This window comes from Harpia harpyja, chromosome 18 (assembly GCF_026419915.1).
Source record: "Harpia harpyja isolate bHarHar1 chromosome 18, bHarHar1 primary haplotype, whole genome shotgun sequence".
Lineage (NCBI taxonomy): Eukaryota > Metazoa > Chordata > Aves > Accipitriformes > Accipitridae > Harpia > Harpia harpyja.
In genome coordinates this window covers 18,857,332-18,875,050 of record NC_068957.1, presented here as the reverse complement: position 1 = coordinate 18,875,050, position 17,719 = coordinate 18,857,332, and the positions used below count along the sequence as shown (strand labels likewise).

Genomic DNA, 17,719 nt, shown 5'->3' with positions numbered 1-17,719 from the left:
CCTTGCAAAATCCTGCGTTACTTTTGCTTTCAGCTCTGTTCTGCAGTCAGAAACTGCAGCATCTCACTGTGCTTTGCATTTAAGGAAGAAAGCACCTGGGAGATCAGGAGTGGCTTACAAAAATGGTCAAATACATCAAATAAAAGCCATGTTAAGCCATAAGCATAAGAAGAAAGCCATGCTGTAGAACAACATTTATAGCAAACCCCATTTTTAGATACATGAAAGGTTTGTAGGCTTGATCTGTGTATGACTTGGGTAGAAGCGATGATCAACCAGCTAACAGTGTTGCCTTGTTTGTAGGTTGTTATGCTGAGCTCGGTTAGCGACCTGCTGACATACATTGATGAACAGCAATTAACCCCGGAGTTTGGAGGCACCCTGGAGTACTGCCACAGCGAGTGGGTCATCTTCAGGACTGTACGTACCGGGGCTGAGCACTGGGCTCTTGGGTGTTTGGGATCGATTGAGGAAGATTTTCGGTAAGGCAATGATGAGCAATGGGTAGCTGAAAGTAACCCCCGAAGCCAACTACATTTGCAAAGGAGTCAAGTGGCATTAGGGACTTGATGGGTTTATAAGGGAATTGGATGATTAACTCCCTCAGGCTCCTTTTGAAACTGCTTCCGAAAGATCTGTCTTCTTAAGTCTTTATTAAAATTCCCTTAATGGTAGATACAAAATAAGCTTTTTTTTTTTTTTTTTTATAATGGTTGCTTCATGTGATTAATATCACAAATGTGTTTGGGAACGAGGGCAATGAGACTGCTTTCTGCATACTGACCAAATGCAGAGAATTCAGAAAATTTCCTTTTTTTTTTTTTCTTTGCAAGAATTTTCCTTTAATGTTGCCAGAAATCAGGCATTTAATTCCTGAGCTGTGCCTTGCTGTGTGTTTCTATGCTTCCTCTACACTCTTAGTTTTCACTGGGACTTTGTCTCCCAGATTAATGGCAGGTTGGATTCCCAGTTACCTTCCCAACAAATCAAAGCACTAATGAAAAATGTACCACACACCCTAGTGCCCCTTGTTATGCAACATCATCCACACCAGCAGATACAGAGCTCAGTATAAAGACAGAAGCACAAGACATTGTAGCTGGAATAACTTAAGCTGTTGCTTGTGCCATTAACTTTGTGCCAGTTTACAGTGATGCACTGCCAAATTAATGAATTTTTTAAATTTTTGGCTCTTAGTTTTGTTCTTTTGTATGGTGTGTTAAAGCGATAACAGCATAGCTCTCACACTTGGAGACAAAAATGACAAAATGAATGACAAAAAAAGTTAATCTAAGAAAAGGATAGTTTCTAGACCATAGCTGCATATGGTAGATAAGTGTCCATATGAAAAACCTCTCTCAAAATTCCCTTGTAACGTGCTCATAAAACATTTTCTGAAATTTCCATGGAAAATATATGCTGTTTAAAGAAAATACAAATGCACTCGGTTACATTTGAGTTTATTACCCCATTCTCAAAAGCAGAGCTGGAGCTGTGAGCAGGGCCTGGAGAGCCCCACCTTGCCCCATGGTGTAGGAGCTGTCTGGCATCCAGAGCTCCCACTGGCTGGCTGGGATGTGCTGGGGAGGTACCAACACCACTCATTTCCATCCCACTCTCTCCAGTTTGTCTCCAGCATGCTGTTTGGCTCCCTCCCTTGTCCTCTTGGTGAAGCTGTGGATGAGGTGGCCATGGTGCCAGACTGCCTTGTAACCCACCATTTGGGCTTGCAAAGCTGGAAACATCCATCACCAAGAAGCCAAATACATCTCCCAAGCCCTACTGCCTGCAGGTGGTTCCCAGTGGGAGTTAACCAGAGGAGAAGAATAATAGGAGAGGAATTACAGGGATTTGCGAGATGGATCCTATAGTGGCTTCTGCTGTAGACCTCCAATATCTAATAGGAAAAAATCTCAGAGTGCACAAGAACAGGCAGCAGAAGACAAAGCGTGCCCAATACTATCCTTATTTAAGTCCCTGTTAGGGATTCAGACGGCACTAAAAGCCACCTGGCCATGTGTTGGTGGCCACTAGCTAATGCACCGCAGCACACATCAGCTCCGTCTGCAGTGGACATCCCACCCACCTCTCTCAGAGCAAGCTGTTAGGCTCCCCTGCAGATCTCAGCCTTGGCTCTTCACATACTCTAACTGAGCTGTAGGAATACTCTGAACCCTAAGCCGATTGCAATTATTGTCTCCCACCAGGCAATAGAGAGTTTTGCACTAACCGTGAAGGAAATTGCGCAGATGTTACAATCCTTTGGCACGGAGCTGGCAGAGACCGAGCTACCGGACGACATGTATTCAATCGAGCGCATCCTGGCCCTGCGCACGGAAAAGTACTACCAGCTCAAGGTATGTCTCATCAGCAACTCCGCCGCGTGTTTCCAGCCCCTGTTTGCGCAGCAAGATGGGATTTCTGGGGTTTGACTGCCTGTTTGTTTGGTGCCCACTCCTCCTTCCCTCCCATGCGTGTGTATGTGTTGACAGACACACAGCATGACTATTTCTGTATGTTACCCTTACGTTTGCCATCCACTCAAGCAAATTACCCTGCCAGCATCCAGCAAACTGTCTCAGCTGCCGCCTCCTTGCTGGCTGCAGAAGTTGGTGTCGATAGTGTGCTCCTCCCGTGGGCTTTGCCCGTCTCGCTGGCAGGAGCGCGGATGGGAGGCTTCGTCACCTGCGTGTTCGTGTCCCCGGTGGGATTCCCTCCACTTCACCCTTACGGCTGGAGGAAGCTGCACGCAAACATCATCAGCAGGTCTGGAGGGATGGTTTGTCCCCAGGTCCCTCTGCCTGATGCAGCTTCCCTGGCGGAACTTAAGGGAACTGTGCTGGGGAGCATCCAAGGTGAAGATTTTGTGTGAGAGCATGGTACAGAGCATTCATGATGTGATCCTTGTCTTCATGTAAGCCTTCATGTTTCGTCTTAAACAACATTTGTTTCTTTAATCTTTTAAGATATTTTTTCAACTATTTGTGATTGTGATTAATTTTATTATAGGAGTTAGTGGAAACTTTAGTGCAGCCATCTGCTGCTATATCAAGCTGTTGTCTTTCCTGCTTCTGCATCTTTCTGGGGACAGCACAGGCCTGTCCCCAAACCCTCACTTCAGAATCGATTCCTGTGTTAATAGCCACGCTGTGTGGCTGAAGAATGAGCTCCTTTGCTTTGTGACAGGATTCCTTTACATAAGTCAAAGTGGTGTATCTATTTTCAATTATAATCATTTGTCATTCACATGACAGTGAGATCCCAGAAGGCTGCCTGTAAGAAATATGCAAAATGACATCCAAAGCATGCTGTGCGTAGGCATAAATGTAGGTGCGTATGTATAGAAAGTATCTTTATAGATACTGCCAATAGCCCTTTATTTCTTCTTTGAAAATTAAGAGAGCTGTAGTATAAAACAGCAGGTACATATATTGCAATATGACTTACTAACTTAAAACTTCATGCTTAGGACTATAACCAAAGCGTAGGGGGCAAATAACAGCTACACAGTGTAGTCCTATATATAAACCAGTCAGTACCAGTCAGTAAAAAAAACCCCACTTTCCTCTGTGGAGAAATAAAACAGCTCATGTGTTTTCATTTGCATATAAAGCACAGCAGCACTCAGTACAAGGCATCTGTTGCTTTTAATGTCTCATCTATTAATTTCAAATGTAAAAACCACTCATTGGCTTTTGACTGAAATGAAGTCCATTGGCTTTTTTCTTTTGTTCCTGCTAAGACCGTGAAAGATGAAAGCAGATGAGAAACTGCGCACAGATTGTGATGACAGCAAGACATGGGATCCTTGTCTCTCTCATGACAACCCCAAGATTGGTACAGCTGATTCCTGAATTCAGCTAATGAGTTGATCAGAATAATTTATGTAGCTGTGATACTGAACAGAAGCTGGTTGCAAACACAATGAAAAAATGACAGAAATTAATTGAACGGAGTAACTAAGAAATTAACCTCTTTGATATACTGAATGGGAAAAAATAAAGTTAACACCTGTTTGACAGTCAGGCTACTTTGTCATACGTATAATGAAAGGCTTTGACTCAAAAGGGGAATGCAGGGCTCTGGAGAGTGGGATGTAAGAGGATGAAATAACAGCCACCTGCGATTCAGAGCATGCTGCATAATTCCTCTTACCTTTTGAGTCTCCTGGATGTGGTAATATCAAAAGGAGATGGGGTTTTTGCCTTGTGGTCATCTTCCATGATGCAAACTGGCAGTGGACGCTTTGTGTGTGGGAGAGGAGAAGCTCCTGCAGCCTTGTCCTTCTGCTCCTGGGCTGCCACCCTGAAGATGCTATTATGTTTAGGCTGCTGTGAGCTATCTGGGGCAGGCAGATGTTTAAGCAAGTCTGTGCTTTCTGAATCTTCTTCCTAAAGCGGTTTTGCGTTGTTTCTCTTGCAATAGAAATCTGGCCATGTCCTAGGATGGGCTCTGACTCCTCCAGGAGCTGGCCCCCCAATGGAGCCGTGCACAGGTCTCTCCTTCAGGGCTTCTTCCAGCTCGGTTCATCAGCCACATCTGTTTTCTCCTTCCTTCTCACCTCTGTGTTTGGTCTCTTTTTTTCTGAAAATAATTGGCTAAATGCACCTGTTTGCTTTGGTGCTGAGCCCAACAACACAGCACAAAGCACCCCAGCTGATGCTAATGAACACACCAAGGGTTTACATTTTCCCTAAGTGGAGGCTACATTGAAAATGCTAACTTGCCTCTGTACGTAGAGGCTCTAGTAAGTGGTGCCACGCAGTCTCAGTCCCGGCTTTGTCCCGCTATGGGATGCTCTTCCTACAGCCTCCTGTGATGACCTTGATGGAGCAGCACAGCCTCCAAGCTGCAGAAATACTTGTTTGAATACAGGAACTTGTAGATAGATATCTAATACAAACCTGCCTGCTCACCAAGAGAGACCTGTGGTAGTGCAGTCCTCCTGCCTCTGGAATCATTTTGTGGCCTGATGTTTTCATGCATACCAGTTTCCACCCAGCCTGGTGACTGGTCCATGGTTCAGTCTCCTCCAGCTCCAGGGGCTAACCCCACGTTAAGGGGGTTAAAACATCAGCTGGGAGCCCTTTTTGGTCTGATGGATACTGATGCTTCATTTCATACAGGGAAGCTAAGGCAGGAGAAACATGAAATGACTTAGCCCTACCTCACAAAAAGTAGCCTGAATCAGAAATGTTTTGCATTATACAGGAAGATATTACAGCAGTCACAAAAGAGGGAAACTTGCTTCTGAGCAGTTTTGAAGAGCCTGTCTCTGGGGAGTGCAGTCAGGACCAACACCGCGAGAGGCCTGGGGACTGGGAGACTGTGAATCGGTGAGTGCACTATGTTCCTAATTTGCCTGATTTTTGAGTGGAAACACTCAAGTTATTTAAGCATAGATGTGTTGTTTAGGTCACCTAACAAACAGGTAAAGACAAAGATACCAGAGTTTTGCTCCAGACCCATCAAATTGCTGGATGACTTCTGTCAAACGACTTTGACCTGCTCTTCATTTTTTTCCCCCGCTGATAAAATGAGGCTGTGCAGCAGATGCAGGGTTCTCCCATGCCAGGCTCCCAGGTATTATTCAGATAAATGGAGATAGCAACAACTGCTTCACACAGGTGCTGTCATCTGCAGTGGTGATTTCATGAAAATTCTCTCTGAGATCTTCACAAATCATATATACATGTCCGTTGACTTCTCCTGAGAGCTTGGGTCCAGAAGACCTGAATAGGTGATCTCTAGGGCTTGTCCATCTCTGCTTGTCCTCTATTTGCAAATTGTTCCAATCCTGTCCTCCTTCTGTGCTCAAGGTTACTTGGTCAGCTGCATGAGATGGAGACTGCTTTTGATGGCTTCTGGGAAAAACATCAGTTAAAAATGGAGCAATATTTACAACTGTGGAAGTTTGAGCAAAGTTTTCAAGAGGTATGATCAGATGCACTTCTGTTGGCAGAAGGAAGAGTTGGAGACAAAAAGGAGGGGAGAGAAGTTTTTATGCTTTTTATTTTGAGAGTGTTTAATTTATGCTGCTGTTTCTTGACTCTGGCAGGGCTAGCTAGCTTGGGGAGACCACTGTGCTTCCTCATTCAGAGCTAATTTAGGTATCACTGCCCTGCAGTCGCATAGATTTTGCTGATAGAAGCATCTCTGAATTTAGAAATTAGTTCTTGGACACTAGTTTTATTATTGAATTTAGCAGTCTTAGCTAAAGTGTGATTAATTTTGGTCTAAGAATGATTTTCTGCCTGTGCTTTGTATCCTTTTGCAGCAGTCTTCTTCTTTGTGTCTAGGTCAAGAATGCCATTGAATTTTTAATGAGTCAGCAAGCAGAGCTGCCCGACACTGGCGACAGTGTCCCCCAAGTAAAACAGAGGCTCAAGGACTTGGGTCATTTCGATGGTATGGCTCAGGTGAGATAATCTTTCACAGAAAGAGGCACTAATGAAACACAAGAGACACATTCTGTATTTGTGGTAGGGGGTGTTTTCTGAAATTACCTGGTTCTGGTGTAATTAGTTGGTAAGTGGCTGCACAAAAGGATTGATTTCATGTCTTTGCTCTGCACAGCAACACTGTGATCACTCTGAAAGCCAGGAACAGGGTATTTAATTATCATAGTTAAAATAAATTGCTGAGCCACCATGAAAATCCAGAACAGATAAATGTCTGAACATAGGGGAGGCGTGGGAGTTAATGAGCTGGAAGAAGAATTATTTATATGTTAAGTAAGTGCTTTAGCGGTGCTAATAGGCAGAGACTTGTTACCAGGCACATGGAGAGGCAAAAAACTTGCTATCTTGACGTGTCTGTGATTTGAACGTAACATATGCGTGAAGACTGAGAGATGTAGGGGAAAGAAGAGTGAAGAGAGATGATTCACGGGAGCCCAGCTGAGGATGTGACTTCTGTAAAGGGATGTGCTTGGCAAGTGGGCCAGGGTCAGTGGAGAAATCCTGACAGATCTCGACACAACCCCCAGAGGCTTCTTTGAAAATAAGAGTCCTAGGGGAAAGGTCTAAGGCTTTTTGGCCATTTGGAAGAAATATTTGTGGAGAGAGGGAGGAGGAACAAAACGCCGGGCAGACAGGGTGCAACAGGGAAGCAGCCCCAGCAGAAAGCCAATCCTGGAGAAGACGTAACCATTACACTGACCAAGATGTGCAGACAGGATAGCATGTTCTTTGCATCAAGCTTTGCTGCAAAGGGCCTGGTTTGTTTTCACTTAACTGCTCAAATTCCCTTTCATGCTTATAAGCATAGTGTGCCTAAACGGGACATCAGCTGCATTTTTTTTTAGAGTGCAGTTCCTGGAGACGGCAGCAATATGTTGCCAGCAGCCGTTCGCAGCATTGCTAGTTTGGTGAAATACTGTTTTCTTCTTCATCCTCTTTTTGGATAGCAAAAGTTTTTTTTCCCAGATGATGGGTGCCATTTTATCCTGCTTAAGCCACCCATTCTGGCTACTCCTAATGGCAGTCATCTCCCTGTGTACCTGAAATCTGGTAAGATGAGAAAGTGCATGTTGTTATATGTAGATATTTTGGCCTTATTTCGGTAAGCGTGCAATCCATTCTTCTTCTATCGCTGAAGGATCTGATAGGGAAGGCTCAGGTGGTGATACTACACGGACACCAGCTAGCAGCAAATCATCACTACGCACTCAACTTAATCTGCCAGCAATGCAATGAGCTGCGGCACCATTCTGATGTCTTGTCTGATGAGATCAAAAGGAAGCAGATGCGACTGCAGAAGACCTTGGATCTTCATACCCGCCTTCAGCAGGTAGAGTTCAGAGACACAGTGCCTTGAGAAGTAGATAGTTAGCTTCTCCATGGGGTTAGCCTCTCCACTTCTTAGCTGGAAGCATCTCAAATTTGCAGCTTTGCTTCAGCAGTATGTGGAAGGAAAGTGTTCCCCAGAGGCTGGAGGAGTGCTTCACCCCTTACTTAGCTGGTTAGGTTAGCAAACAGATATCTGCTGGTGCTCTGAACAGTCAGCAGAAAGAAGTGGGCATCTCCAGGGGGCAATTCAGAACACCGAAGTTCAGCTGCTGCTGTTGCTTATGCTTTCATGCTGCATCCATGTATTAATTGACTTTTGAGGTTTTCGTAACCAGTGCAATAGAGGCAAAGCATTCAGATAAACCCCAGCCCTTTTTTGTTAGCGATTTATTAAGAATGAACATAGCTGACTGTAAAATAAGGCAACAGATCGGTAGATAGGCGCAGCTGCTGTGTGCTAGCATGGCAGTGGAGTCCTGTGGCTCCAACGCTCTTTGATATCTTAATCAGCATCAAAAATTCATTTAGGGAAATTCACGCTAATTAGGCCAGAAGGCATGTGACTGTAATATGCTTGAGACCATTAAGAGAAGCAGCGAAGTTTGACCCTGTCCCATTTCACTGTTTCGGGGGATTAGGGAACTTGTTTTTTTTTCTCTGTGTGCTCCACTTCAATACTGCATTCATCCGTGGGGATGGACCATTCTTCGGCAGCCTCTCAGCGGCAGGGCAGGGTCTTCTCCTGGGCTCCTTGCAGTGCTGGTTGGTGCTAGTGGTCTAGCCCATGGGCTCCACTGGAGCACACCGTGGTCCTGCTCTCCACAGCCTGCCTTCCCACTCCCGGCACTGGAAGTCCTCTGTCGTTCTTGGCTGCAGCATCTCCTCACGCCTGTGCACACCACAGCGTGTGAGTGCCAGCTGAACCCCAGCCTGGCGTTCAACCATTACCTGTGCGTGTTAAATGTCGAACTTGAAACTGCAATTTAAAGTCCTTATTTTGTTTAAAAACATGAATTCAATTATGTGGATCATTCCTCGCAGTTCAGGTCTGCACTGAGCCAGGCCTTTATCTCAAGAAACCCACCTGTCTCATTGTAAACTCTGTAGTGCCCCCTTCAGCTTTCCGAGTTGGATAAATAAAGATCTGCTTATCGTTTGGTTCAACTATGCACTAAATAGTACTTCTGTGTCAGTTCTACCACTGGTTTTATCCAAGTGCAAGTAGGAGCACAACTTGGCTGGGTATGTTGAGGACTGCAGTCACCCACCAGAAAAAATGTGACCTTTCAACTTTCTAATCAAAATGCAATAGCTGCTGAGGTCTTTAGGAATACTGATTAGCTCCATGTTGAAAATACACACGCGGTAAACGATATTCCTCATGGGAACCTTGATGTAGTAGGGGTGCCGCTGACGGTCTCGCTCCCCGTGTTTGCCCCTTGCTGTCACCAGGCTCTGCAGTGCTGCGACGAAGGTGCCTACCTGCTCGCCAACCAGCAGATGGATAAGTGCCAGTCTAAAGAAGGCGCTCAGAAAGCTCTCCAGGACATAGAACGATTTCTTGAAAGCTCTTCAGCCTACTTAAACTATGATCCCCAAGCCCTACACTACGATTTTGAGTCGGTCTTAACATCTGAATTGAAGGTAGGCAACCCCTCCAGTTCCTTGTTACACGAGTAAAAAGCAAGATCGAACTGTGTTGCAGTGTTGTCAGCTTTATAGTTCTCTGTTTTGGGTCAAAGTGCAAAATAATGGTAGTTATTTGATCACGGGAGTCTTTTTCACTCTCTACAGTGCCAGATACAGTCAGTGCAGGTCAAGCTCGAAAACGTTCGAAGCATGTTTGAGAATCGGCAGTCTTGCTTCAAGAAGCTGTTGGATAAACACGTGCGGCCTGTCCAATTAGTAGCCCCTCGGCCAGAAAATCCACCGAGATCAAAATCACCATTATTCTCTCCTAAACATGGTAAAATATTTTAAGTGTATGGTATTTTCAGATGATAATTTTGCTTTGAGGCAGGAAGAGTAAGGCTAAAGATGGTTTTGAGAAACCAGCTAAAACTTGCTGGCTGATACAGAGTTGTTGTATAATGCTAAATGTATATGAGATGATTTATGATCTTTCCAATTTTTGTGTCTCACTTCCCATACCTGTGTGAAGAATGGGACTGGTTGCTCGGTATTTATTTTCACTTCCTACTCAGTGAAAAAAGAGAGCCCTAAACAGCACGTACTTCCAGTTCTGCTTTACTAGCATCCTACTGGGCTGAAAACTGGTGAATTAGTATGACAGGGAAAAAGGGCAAGGTTTATAAATTTATTAGCATACCTATTCTCTGTGGCTGTCTTGAGCTGGAACTGACATAAAGTTAGAGTGATGTTTGCAAAAGAGATTGGAGAAATGAGGACCTCAAATCTCATGTACAGAAATGAGCTGGATGCTTAATTCCCTTTGATACCTTGAGGAGGTCTTCCCTAAATCCCAACTGTGGAATAATTAATGCCCATAAAGGTACAAATTCTGGTTGAACTGAGGTCACTGAATGTTCTGCCCTGCTTTTGGTAATGGGATGTGGCACAGTGTTACCTTTAAATGATAACATTAAAACTTTCATCCTTGGCAACCCTGTATGTATCAGAATTAAAAAGTATTCCAAAGTAACGTCCATGTATTTTAAACTAGGAACATGCTGTTATGGGGTTATATTAAATTCAGTGATCTGACTGCATAAAGCAATTAAACATTTGTGTTTTAACACAAATTTTTTATAATAAACTAATGAATATTTGTTACGGTGAATTGTAGCAGGTGTCATACAAACAGTAAAAGTGGCTCCAGTTCAGGGAGTGACTAATGTGAACAGCCAGGCTAGCGGAGGGATGGGAATGAAGCTAGATGCAGTGAGGGGAGTTAAGCTACTCAAGATGCAGGCCAGTGCAGCAAATAAATCCCAGATTTCCTCTTCCCAGGCTGATGCCACCTTCACTAGACCACACTGCCCTCTGAACCCCTTTCCTCAATCAGGAAAACAGCTCCGAGTCTTTAAACTGGAGTATTGCCTGTTTTACTTAATGGAACTTTTCCAGCTTTCTAGGAACAGGGGAGTGTTAAGGAGGAATTATTGACTTAAAGAGTAAGGGTAAATGGGTGGCCACCTCCGCGGGATGTTGTGAGACCATCATCAATGGGCTGGACTCACTTCACGCCTTCACGGGATGCACGTTTTTCTAGCAAAGGCGCTCAGTTGCCTGCAAAGCACAGGTATCCTCCATTAATCCTCTTCCTGAAAGAGACGATCAAGTGTGTTGAAACGAGCATAGCCAGCAGGCGGGGAAAGACAAAAGGCTCCTCTTCGGATAGATCATGCCAAGAGAGCTTTTTAATAAGGCCTCTGTTTGATACAAAACATCAAAATGCTGCAGGCCTGCTGGCATGATGTGCGGCGTCAAAGACGCATGCTGGGCTCTGCCGGGAGTGCTTTGAGATGGATGGGTTTTATGGCGTGGATTGAAACCAAACCACCTCTGAGCACATTACTTTTGTCCTCTTTTTCTTTCTTTCTTTTGTTTTTCACCCTCTTCTTTTTCTGTCTGAGGACAGACGCTTCCTCTTTCATCTTTGTCCTGGATTTGAAGCCTGTCTGATAAATGTGGTTCTAATTTTGAAACCACTTTTGGGGGGAAAAAAGAGTAAACCTATCCTGTCCTGAGCCATAAAGCATAGTGAGACGTGCAGAAGCAGTACGGCAGGCTGCGGCGGAGCCTGAGTGCTGGAGTAAATTCACTCTTGCAACAGAACACGGAGCTGCAGCTGGTGACCGTCTCCGGCGTAACTCCCTATCCGTGTTCCCTTCCTCCCAGGAGGACCACTGGCAAGTCCTCGCTTCTTTTGGGTCTTCCCACCCGTGACACCTCTGTCCGTGCCACGCACGCCTCTGATCTGCTCTCCAGCTTCCAGATCTCTCTCCTTCCTCTTTTGACGTGTTTACACGTGGAGGTCTAAGGCCTCGTTGGTGTGATAATACGTAATCGGGTTATCTTACAGCAGCCCCATCTGGAGACGGGGCGCCTGCTCTCCATGTGGGCTTGCATTCCTCTGCATCCATTTTTCTCCCTACATCTTCTGCTTCACAAAAGGTGGCTCTTTGGTGTCAGCACTGTTCAAACCTTCGACCTAGACACAGCTGCTGTTGCATTCATACATGCTGTGATACCTTTTCTCACCCTAATGGAAAGATAGTTCATTAGTCCAGTTAATTTTTTTTTTTTTTTTACTTTGCTAGCCTCTTTTTTCTGTTTGTAAATAAGGTAAATATTGCACAACCAAATGTATTTAGTTTTGGTCCATCTCAGAAGTTGGTGCAGCCACTGGGGCTGCAGCCTGGCATGTGGAGCTGTCACCGAGGCTGGAGCCAGCACGATGCTGGAGAAACTCATTATTGCCATTCATTTCGGGGGAAAAGACCCTTTTGATGAAGAATTGCCATATTGACTATTCAGGAGTAAGAAGAATTTGAAAGATGCCATCTAACTCGCTGGGGAGATTGATGTTTTATTTGTAAGCTTCCAATTTACCTCTGTAACCTGAAGTATTACAACTCATAATTATTTACTGACAATACCAAGAAATGCTGCCAAAGTGGAGAAACAGTTTACACCAGCTGAGCATCTTGCCCTACATTCATAAAAGGACTTTAAAACAGTATCCCAGTTGGTGATGTTCCTTTTGGTAGTTTATTTGATTTTATTGTTTTCTATCATTTGCACAGGCTTCACAGACTTTGTTAGGTTTTGATTAAAGCATTCACTTAATGGACATTTTGTTTTTTCTGATTACTTTTTACTTTACGGCCTTTATGACCGTCCATGTGACTTGTGCTATTTGGTATTAGTATTGTTGTTTGAGATAGATACCCTTTATTTTGTCACTTTTCTTGTAGTATTAGCTAACTAATTATTCATTCTTCAAATGTATCCCATTTTTCTTTGTGACGTACTAGTTTCTGCCTGAACCATCTCCTTCACTATAGATGTACATTATGTAATTATGTTCATTTCTACCCAAGGTGTGGATTTTAATTCCAGTTTGAAATTTTCATTTGATCTCTCTCTCCCTGGGAAGAAAACATCAAGAAAAACTCCAAGTTCTCGCAAGGTAAAAATTATTCATGAAATCTGAATGAGTTTTATACACTGAAAAACTGAAACTCTTCTAAAAATTGATTTTACTTAGACTCTGGATTGGAAGATGCTCTTTTTTTTTTTTTTTTTTTTTTTTAATAAACCAAAAACCAGCCTTTCGTATCTTTATGGTTTAGTTGGCTTAGTCCAGCACCTGAGATCTATCTTGGATTGTTTTTCCAAGTCACAGATATCAATTTTCTGTGTGTTATTCCCTGAACTTGTTCTTTGCATAACAGTGATGTCTATCAGGAAAACTCCCCACCTGCAGATATTTCCCCTGGGGAAACTGTTCTCTGGTCTCTGCACTAATGAATTATATTACCAGTATTTTCAGATTTTAAGGAGCAGAGTAATTTCTGGGAATATTTGTCTACCTGTTGTGTGCTGTGCCCTTTTAAAGTTTTGTGTCACAAAGGATTTCTTAAAAGGAAGCGTATTTCATCCTTCCCCAAGGAGTTCCCGTGCCGACAACAGGGGCCGGGCTCGTCCTACCTCTGCGGTGACCTCCATGCAGCTCTTCCCAGTGCATCCCATTTCTCTTCCAGATCGAAGTAATGCACGACTATCAGGAAAAACGGAACTCCTTGCAGTATTTTATTTCAGACAGCGATGACAACTTAGATATACTAAAAGGGTAAGCTGTTTGCATCACTCAAAATGATGTTTATTTCTGGCCAGTGCTTGCCCCATCCACGTGTTCCTCCAACCTGACCTGGGTGTCATCTCTCGCGATTTCACCTGTTTTATCATCCCTATGTTTGTTGTTAATGAGATCACACTACGTTTTGAGCTAGTCGAACCGCACTGAATGCCTGTGGTTTTTTTACAGACATTAAAATAATATACTTCTATTTTTTTCTTTATTTTAGCCATGTCATAAATGAGCTTATAGAAACTGAGAGAGTGTACGTAGAGGAACTCTTCACTGTTTTGACGGTGAGTGACTTCTTCAGGTTGCTCATTATTGTTCCCCGGTGACTTGTACCAAGGGGCACCTGTCACTCTATCAAACTAAGCAACAATGTGATCGGGCAGGTTTCTACCAAACTGTCAGATCCCAAGCTAGTCATAAATTTTTCAAGTTTTCTCCCTAGCTTTTCTTTGTCGGAGGCATCTGTAGGAACAGTTGGTGTCAGGATGAGCTTTTCATCTAGAATGAGGGAGAAGCCTTCTGTTTGTACACAACAGCACTGGTAATTAGTTTTATCAGTGCCTGGAAAAATGTACAAACAGCTGGTATTTTTAACCGTTCCCTAATTTCTTTTACCTTTTGGAGACAAAAGAAAGAAGCTTGTGTTTTATCCTTGGGAGGATTCTGTCTCAGTACTGTGAAGTTCTTGGACATATAGAGCACATTTCTTTAGAAACCAAACAATTTCTCATGCTGCCATTTTAGACACTTCTACTTTATTCCAAAATAACTCTTGCTGATGGCCAAAACAAGTTGGCTGTTAAATAGCTCTCCCTTCTTGCATTTCTCTCACCCAGGAGCAAGCAGGATATAAATCTGTTGGACTGCAGGTAGTTATGCATAATTGCCCTGCACTGATTGCTTTTTTTGCTAAACCACACTCTATGTGATAAAGCACTTGGCAGATATGCAGATTTATTACTGTGCATATCAAGTCTAGATAAAGAAAAACAGACAGATAGACTTAAGTTTTCTGAAGATAGTATTTCCTCTAAAGAGGGAAGCCTGCTTGCAGTGGTTAAATATAAATGATTAATTTTCCAGATACTTATCTTCTACTGAATCCTTAATCAACTACAAAGTACCTGCTTAGTATAAGGAATACCGATTCCAACCATAGTGAGTGTGAGAGATTAATTTGGAAAGCCAAAGAAGATACGCTGTACATACCGAATAAATTTTTGCAAACATTTTTGCTACTCATGTTGAAAAGGCCTCAGGTCTGTGCAATGCTTGGTGACTAGCGTGGCCAGCTTGAGCTGTGGCTAATGGCCTTCTTGATGTCTTTGCAGTGATGGTCCTGAGCTCTGGCCGTGCCTTCTCCCTACCCTACAGTTAGGATGTTTACCACATCTGGCGAATGTTTTTGCGTTGGTGCAGTGGTGTGATTTAACTGAGGGGAGCTTTGCACTGTTTCCTAGTTCCACCCAACAATTTGTAGTGCAGCGATGTCCCTTCCAGCTCCTCCCTGCTTGGGAGGCTGTGATTTCAAGAGGCAGGTGGAGCCACAGAGGGCAGAAATCCTGAGGCATTGAGGAGAGCGAGACCCTGGTGCTCAGCAGGTCTTGTACAAGAGCAAAAAGCCCATTGATTTTGGTATTTGATCTCAAGCCATCTCTGCTTTGCAACAAGTCACCTCATGCACCGGTTCTCATGAGATTGTGTGTAACTGCATACCCCGTACAAACACGTTGTCACTCCTGTGTCCCACGGTCATAGCCGCAGATGTGTTCAACCCAGACAAGTATTCCTGCGGGATCTCTCCCACAATCAGGCCATAGCGAGGAGAAAGTGGCTGTGATTTGCCCTTGGTGAAGAGAGAGCATCTCCGCAGTGCTGGCCAGCCCCAAGGGAGCCGTCCCAAGGCATCCACTGCTGGACCACAACCCCACATGCCCAGAGACTGAAAGACAGGGTTCTAGAGACAAAAATAAGGAAATAAAAGGGATGTTGCTCAATGAAACAAAGCAGATATTGTATTGAAAGTCTGTTCACATCCCCTTTTCAACCGCCTTCAAGGAGATGCCAAGCCAAGGCCTTACCAACTGAGTGATGAGCCCCTTTTGCATCCCACAGGGCTACAGAGCTGAGATGGATAACCCTGCCATGCTCATCCTCATGCCTCCCATGCTGAGGAACAGGAAGGACGTCCTCTTTGGAAACATGCCCGAGATATACGACTTCCACAACAAGTACGATGCTGGCTCTATTCCCCTTTTTATCAGACTGAGTTCCCATCATGATTAAATACTCAAACCGTACCTTGCTCACTGCTGCATTTTGTCTCTTCTCCCGTCTCTTGCAGAATTTTCCTGCACAGTTTGGAAAGCTGCCTGGGAGCACCCGAGCGAGTGGGATTTTGTTTCCTAGACAGGGTGGGTGACTCATTTTCACATATAAAGCAGACTTGAAGGCCAATGTTTCTCCTGGTTCGTCGCACTCTGCAACATCTCAGTTATGTCAGTTGAGTAAGATGCTTCTGATACTCAATACCAACGCCAAGGCAGGGAGCGTAGGTGCGTGGCCAGCAGCAGATGGGGGAGAGCAGCAGTCGTGACTACGCTGCGGTCTGCTGTGATTCCCAGCAGTGTTTTTTTTTTACCCAGACTCTGTGACTTTTAGATATTAAAGTTGGCAGCAGAGATAAAAGCAAATTTACAGTTTGGGTGTTCACCTTATTTGGCTGCCCAGCAGGTTTGCGTGCATGCGTGTGACTTGCCTTTCGGCTTCCCTTACAGCGAGAGGATTTCCAGATGTATGAGAAATACTGCCAGAACAAGCCCCGGTCGGAGTCCCTGTGGAGGCAATGCTCCGAAAGCACCTTCTTCCAGGTGAGCTGCTTGTTCCTACCAAGGCAGGCATCGTCCTGGGACACTCGCTCGTCCTAAACACCCTCCTCAGCACCCCATGGTTTTGCAGTATAGTCTGTTTACTGTTGCATGGAAGCTCACAAAGATAGCAGTTGGAGTTTCTTGTACACAAGGAGTTCAAGGCAGGTCCATTCATTATATTATTTTACGTGTTTTTATAAAATTTCTTTAGCTATGGGCACCATATGACATTTTTACATGAAATCTTCTAAGTCATCAAACCATATTAGTCATGCTGTTGGAATAATTACTTATGGTTGGTGCAGAACTTACTTAATCTGAATTCTTTGTTCCAGGAATGCCAAAGAAAATTAGAGCACAAGCTCGGGCTCGATTCCTATTTGCTCAAACCAGTGCAGCGCCTGACAAAATACCAGTTACTTCTGAAGGTATTTCATATTCTGCTTTGTAAGGACATCAGGAGAGAGATTTGTTTTCCAGTTTGTTTTATTTTTCAATTAAAGGTTACCTGTAAATCAGCACCAAGCCTTAGATTACATATTCCTTATCTTGGCCCTCTGTAGTGGCTTTCAGTGAAGATGAAAATTCACATACCTGAGAAAAGAACAAGTGCTTTTAACAAGACATTTTTTAAGGGGAGAAAGACAGTTTGAATCTGTTCAGAGATGCAAAACGACAGAAGCACTTCTAAGAAAACTGAACCACAAGTGATCATAAAACTATGATGAATGAAATAATATATTGTATTGATGCATCTCTTCTCCTCAAGTTGTTATAGTGCCTGTAACCTTTAATGCATTTATTCTTGTGTCCCTGATCTGAGGCAGGGCAGTGCTGTTGTTCCCACTCTGTAAAGTGGGAATAACACTGGGGTGTAGTGGCTTCTGAACCCTACCTTCTAGCCTCTTGAATGAGAGATGAGTACACATGAAGCTGTAAGTGGGCACAGGAGATCTGAAACGAAACTGATTTTATATCAATTGTATAATTCCCTAATCTGTGTTCCACTTATTGACTTGAAGGCTCTGGATTTTATAAATCCTGTTCCTTGTGTCTGCCGGTCTGAAGACAGTCATGTGCTGCAACCTCATTTGAAGGCTTATGTGACGTATTGGCAGCTGATGAAGAACCTGAGCCTTATTTCCCATTTCTTACCAAGCTGGAAAACACAACACAAAGAACTCAGATGAGCGTGATGCCGCTCTGTAGCCTGACACCATCCT

At 43.9% G+C, this 17,719-nt stretch overlaps 1 protein-coding gene across 4 annotated transcripts in view; it reads left to right on the top strand.

The window, feature by feature from the left end:
• The window catches only part of MCF2 (MCF.2 cell line derived transforming sequence), a 60,880-nt gene that overhangs the window by 27,305 nt on the left and 15,856 nt on the right, over positions 1-17,719 (top strand). For all 4 annotated transcript variants that reach the window (XM_052813551.1, XM_052813549.1, XM_052813552.1 and 1 more), the window contains 15 exons: positions 304-420; positions 2,208-2,357; positions 5,212-5,336; positions 5,820-5,934; positions 6,300-6,419; positions 7,600-7,791; positions 9,243-9,434; positions 9,585-9,756; positions 12,857-12,945; positions 13,520-13,608; positions 13,844-13,910; positions 15,742-15,857; positions 15,971-16,040; positions 16,404-16,496; positions 16,832-16,924. In XM_052813551.1, the coding sequence (XP_052669511.1) occupies positions 304-420; positions 2,208-2,357; positions 5,212-5,336; positions 5,820-5,934; positions 6,300-6,419; positions 7,600-7,791; positions 9,243-9,434; positions 9,585-9,756; positions 12,857-12,945; positions 13,520-13,608; positions 13,844-13,910; positions 15,742-15,857; positions 15,971-16,040; positions 16,404-16,496; positions 16,832-16,924 (1,800 nt within the window). The remainder of the gene's footprint in view (positions 1-303; positions 421-2,207; positions 2,358-5,211; positions 5,337-5,819; positions 5,935-6,299; positions 6,420-7,599; positions 7,792-9,242; positions 9,435-9,584; positions 9,757-12,856; positions 12,946-13,519; positions 13,609-13,843; positions 13,911-15,741; positions 15,858-15,970; positions 16,041-16,403; positions 16,497-16,831; positions 16,925-17,719) is intronic.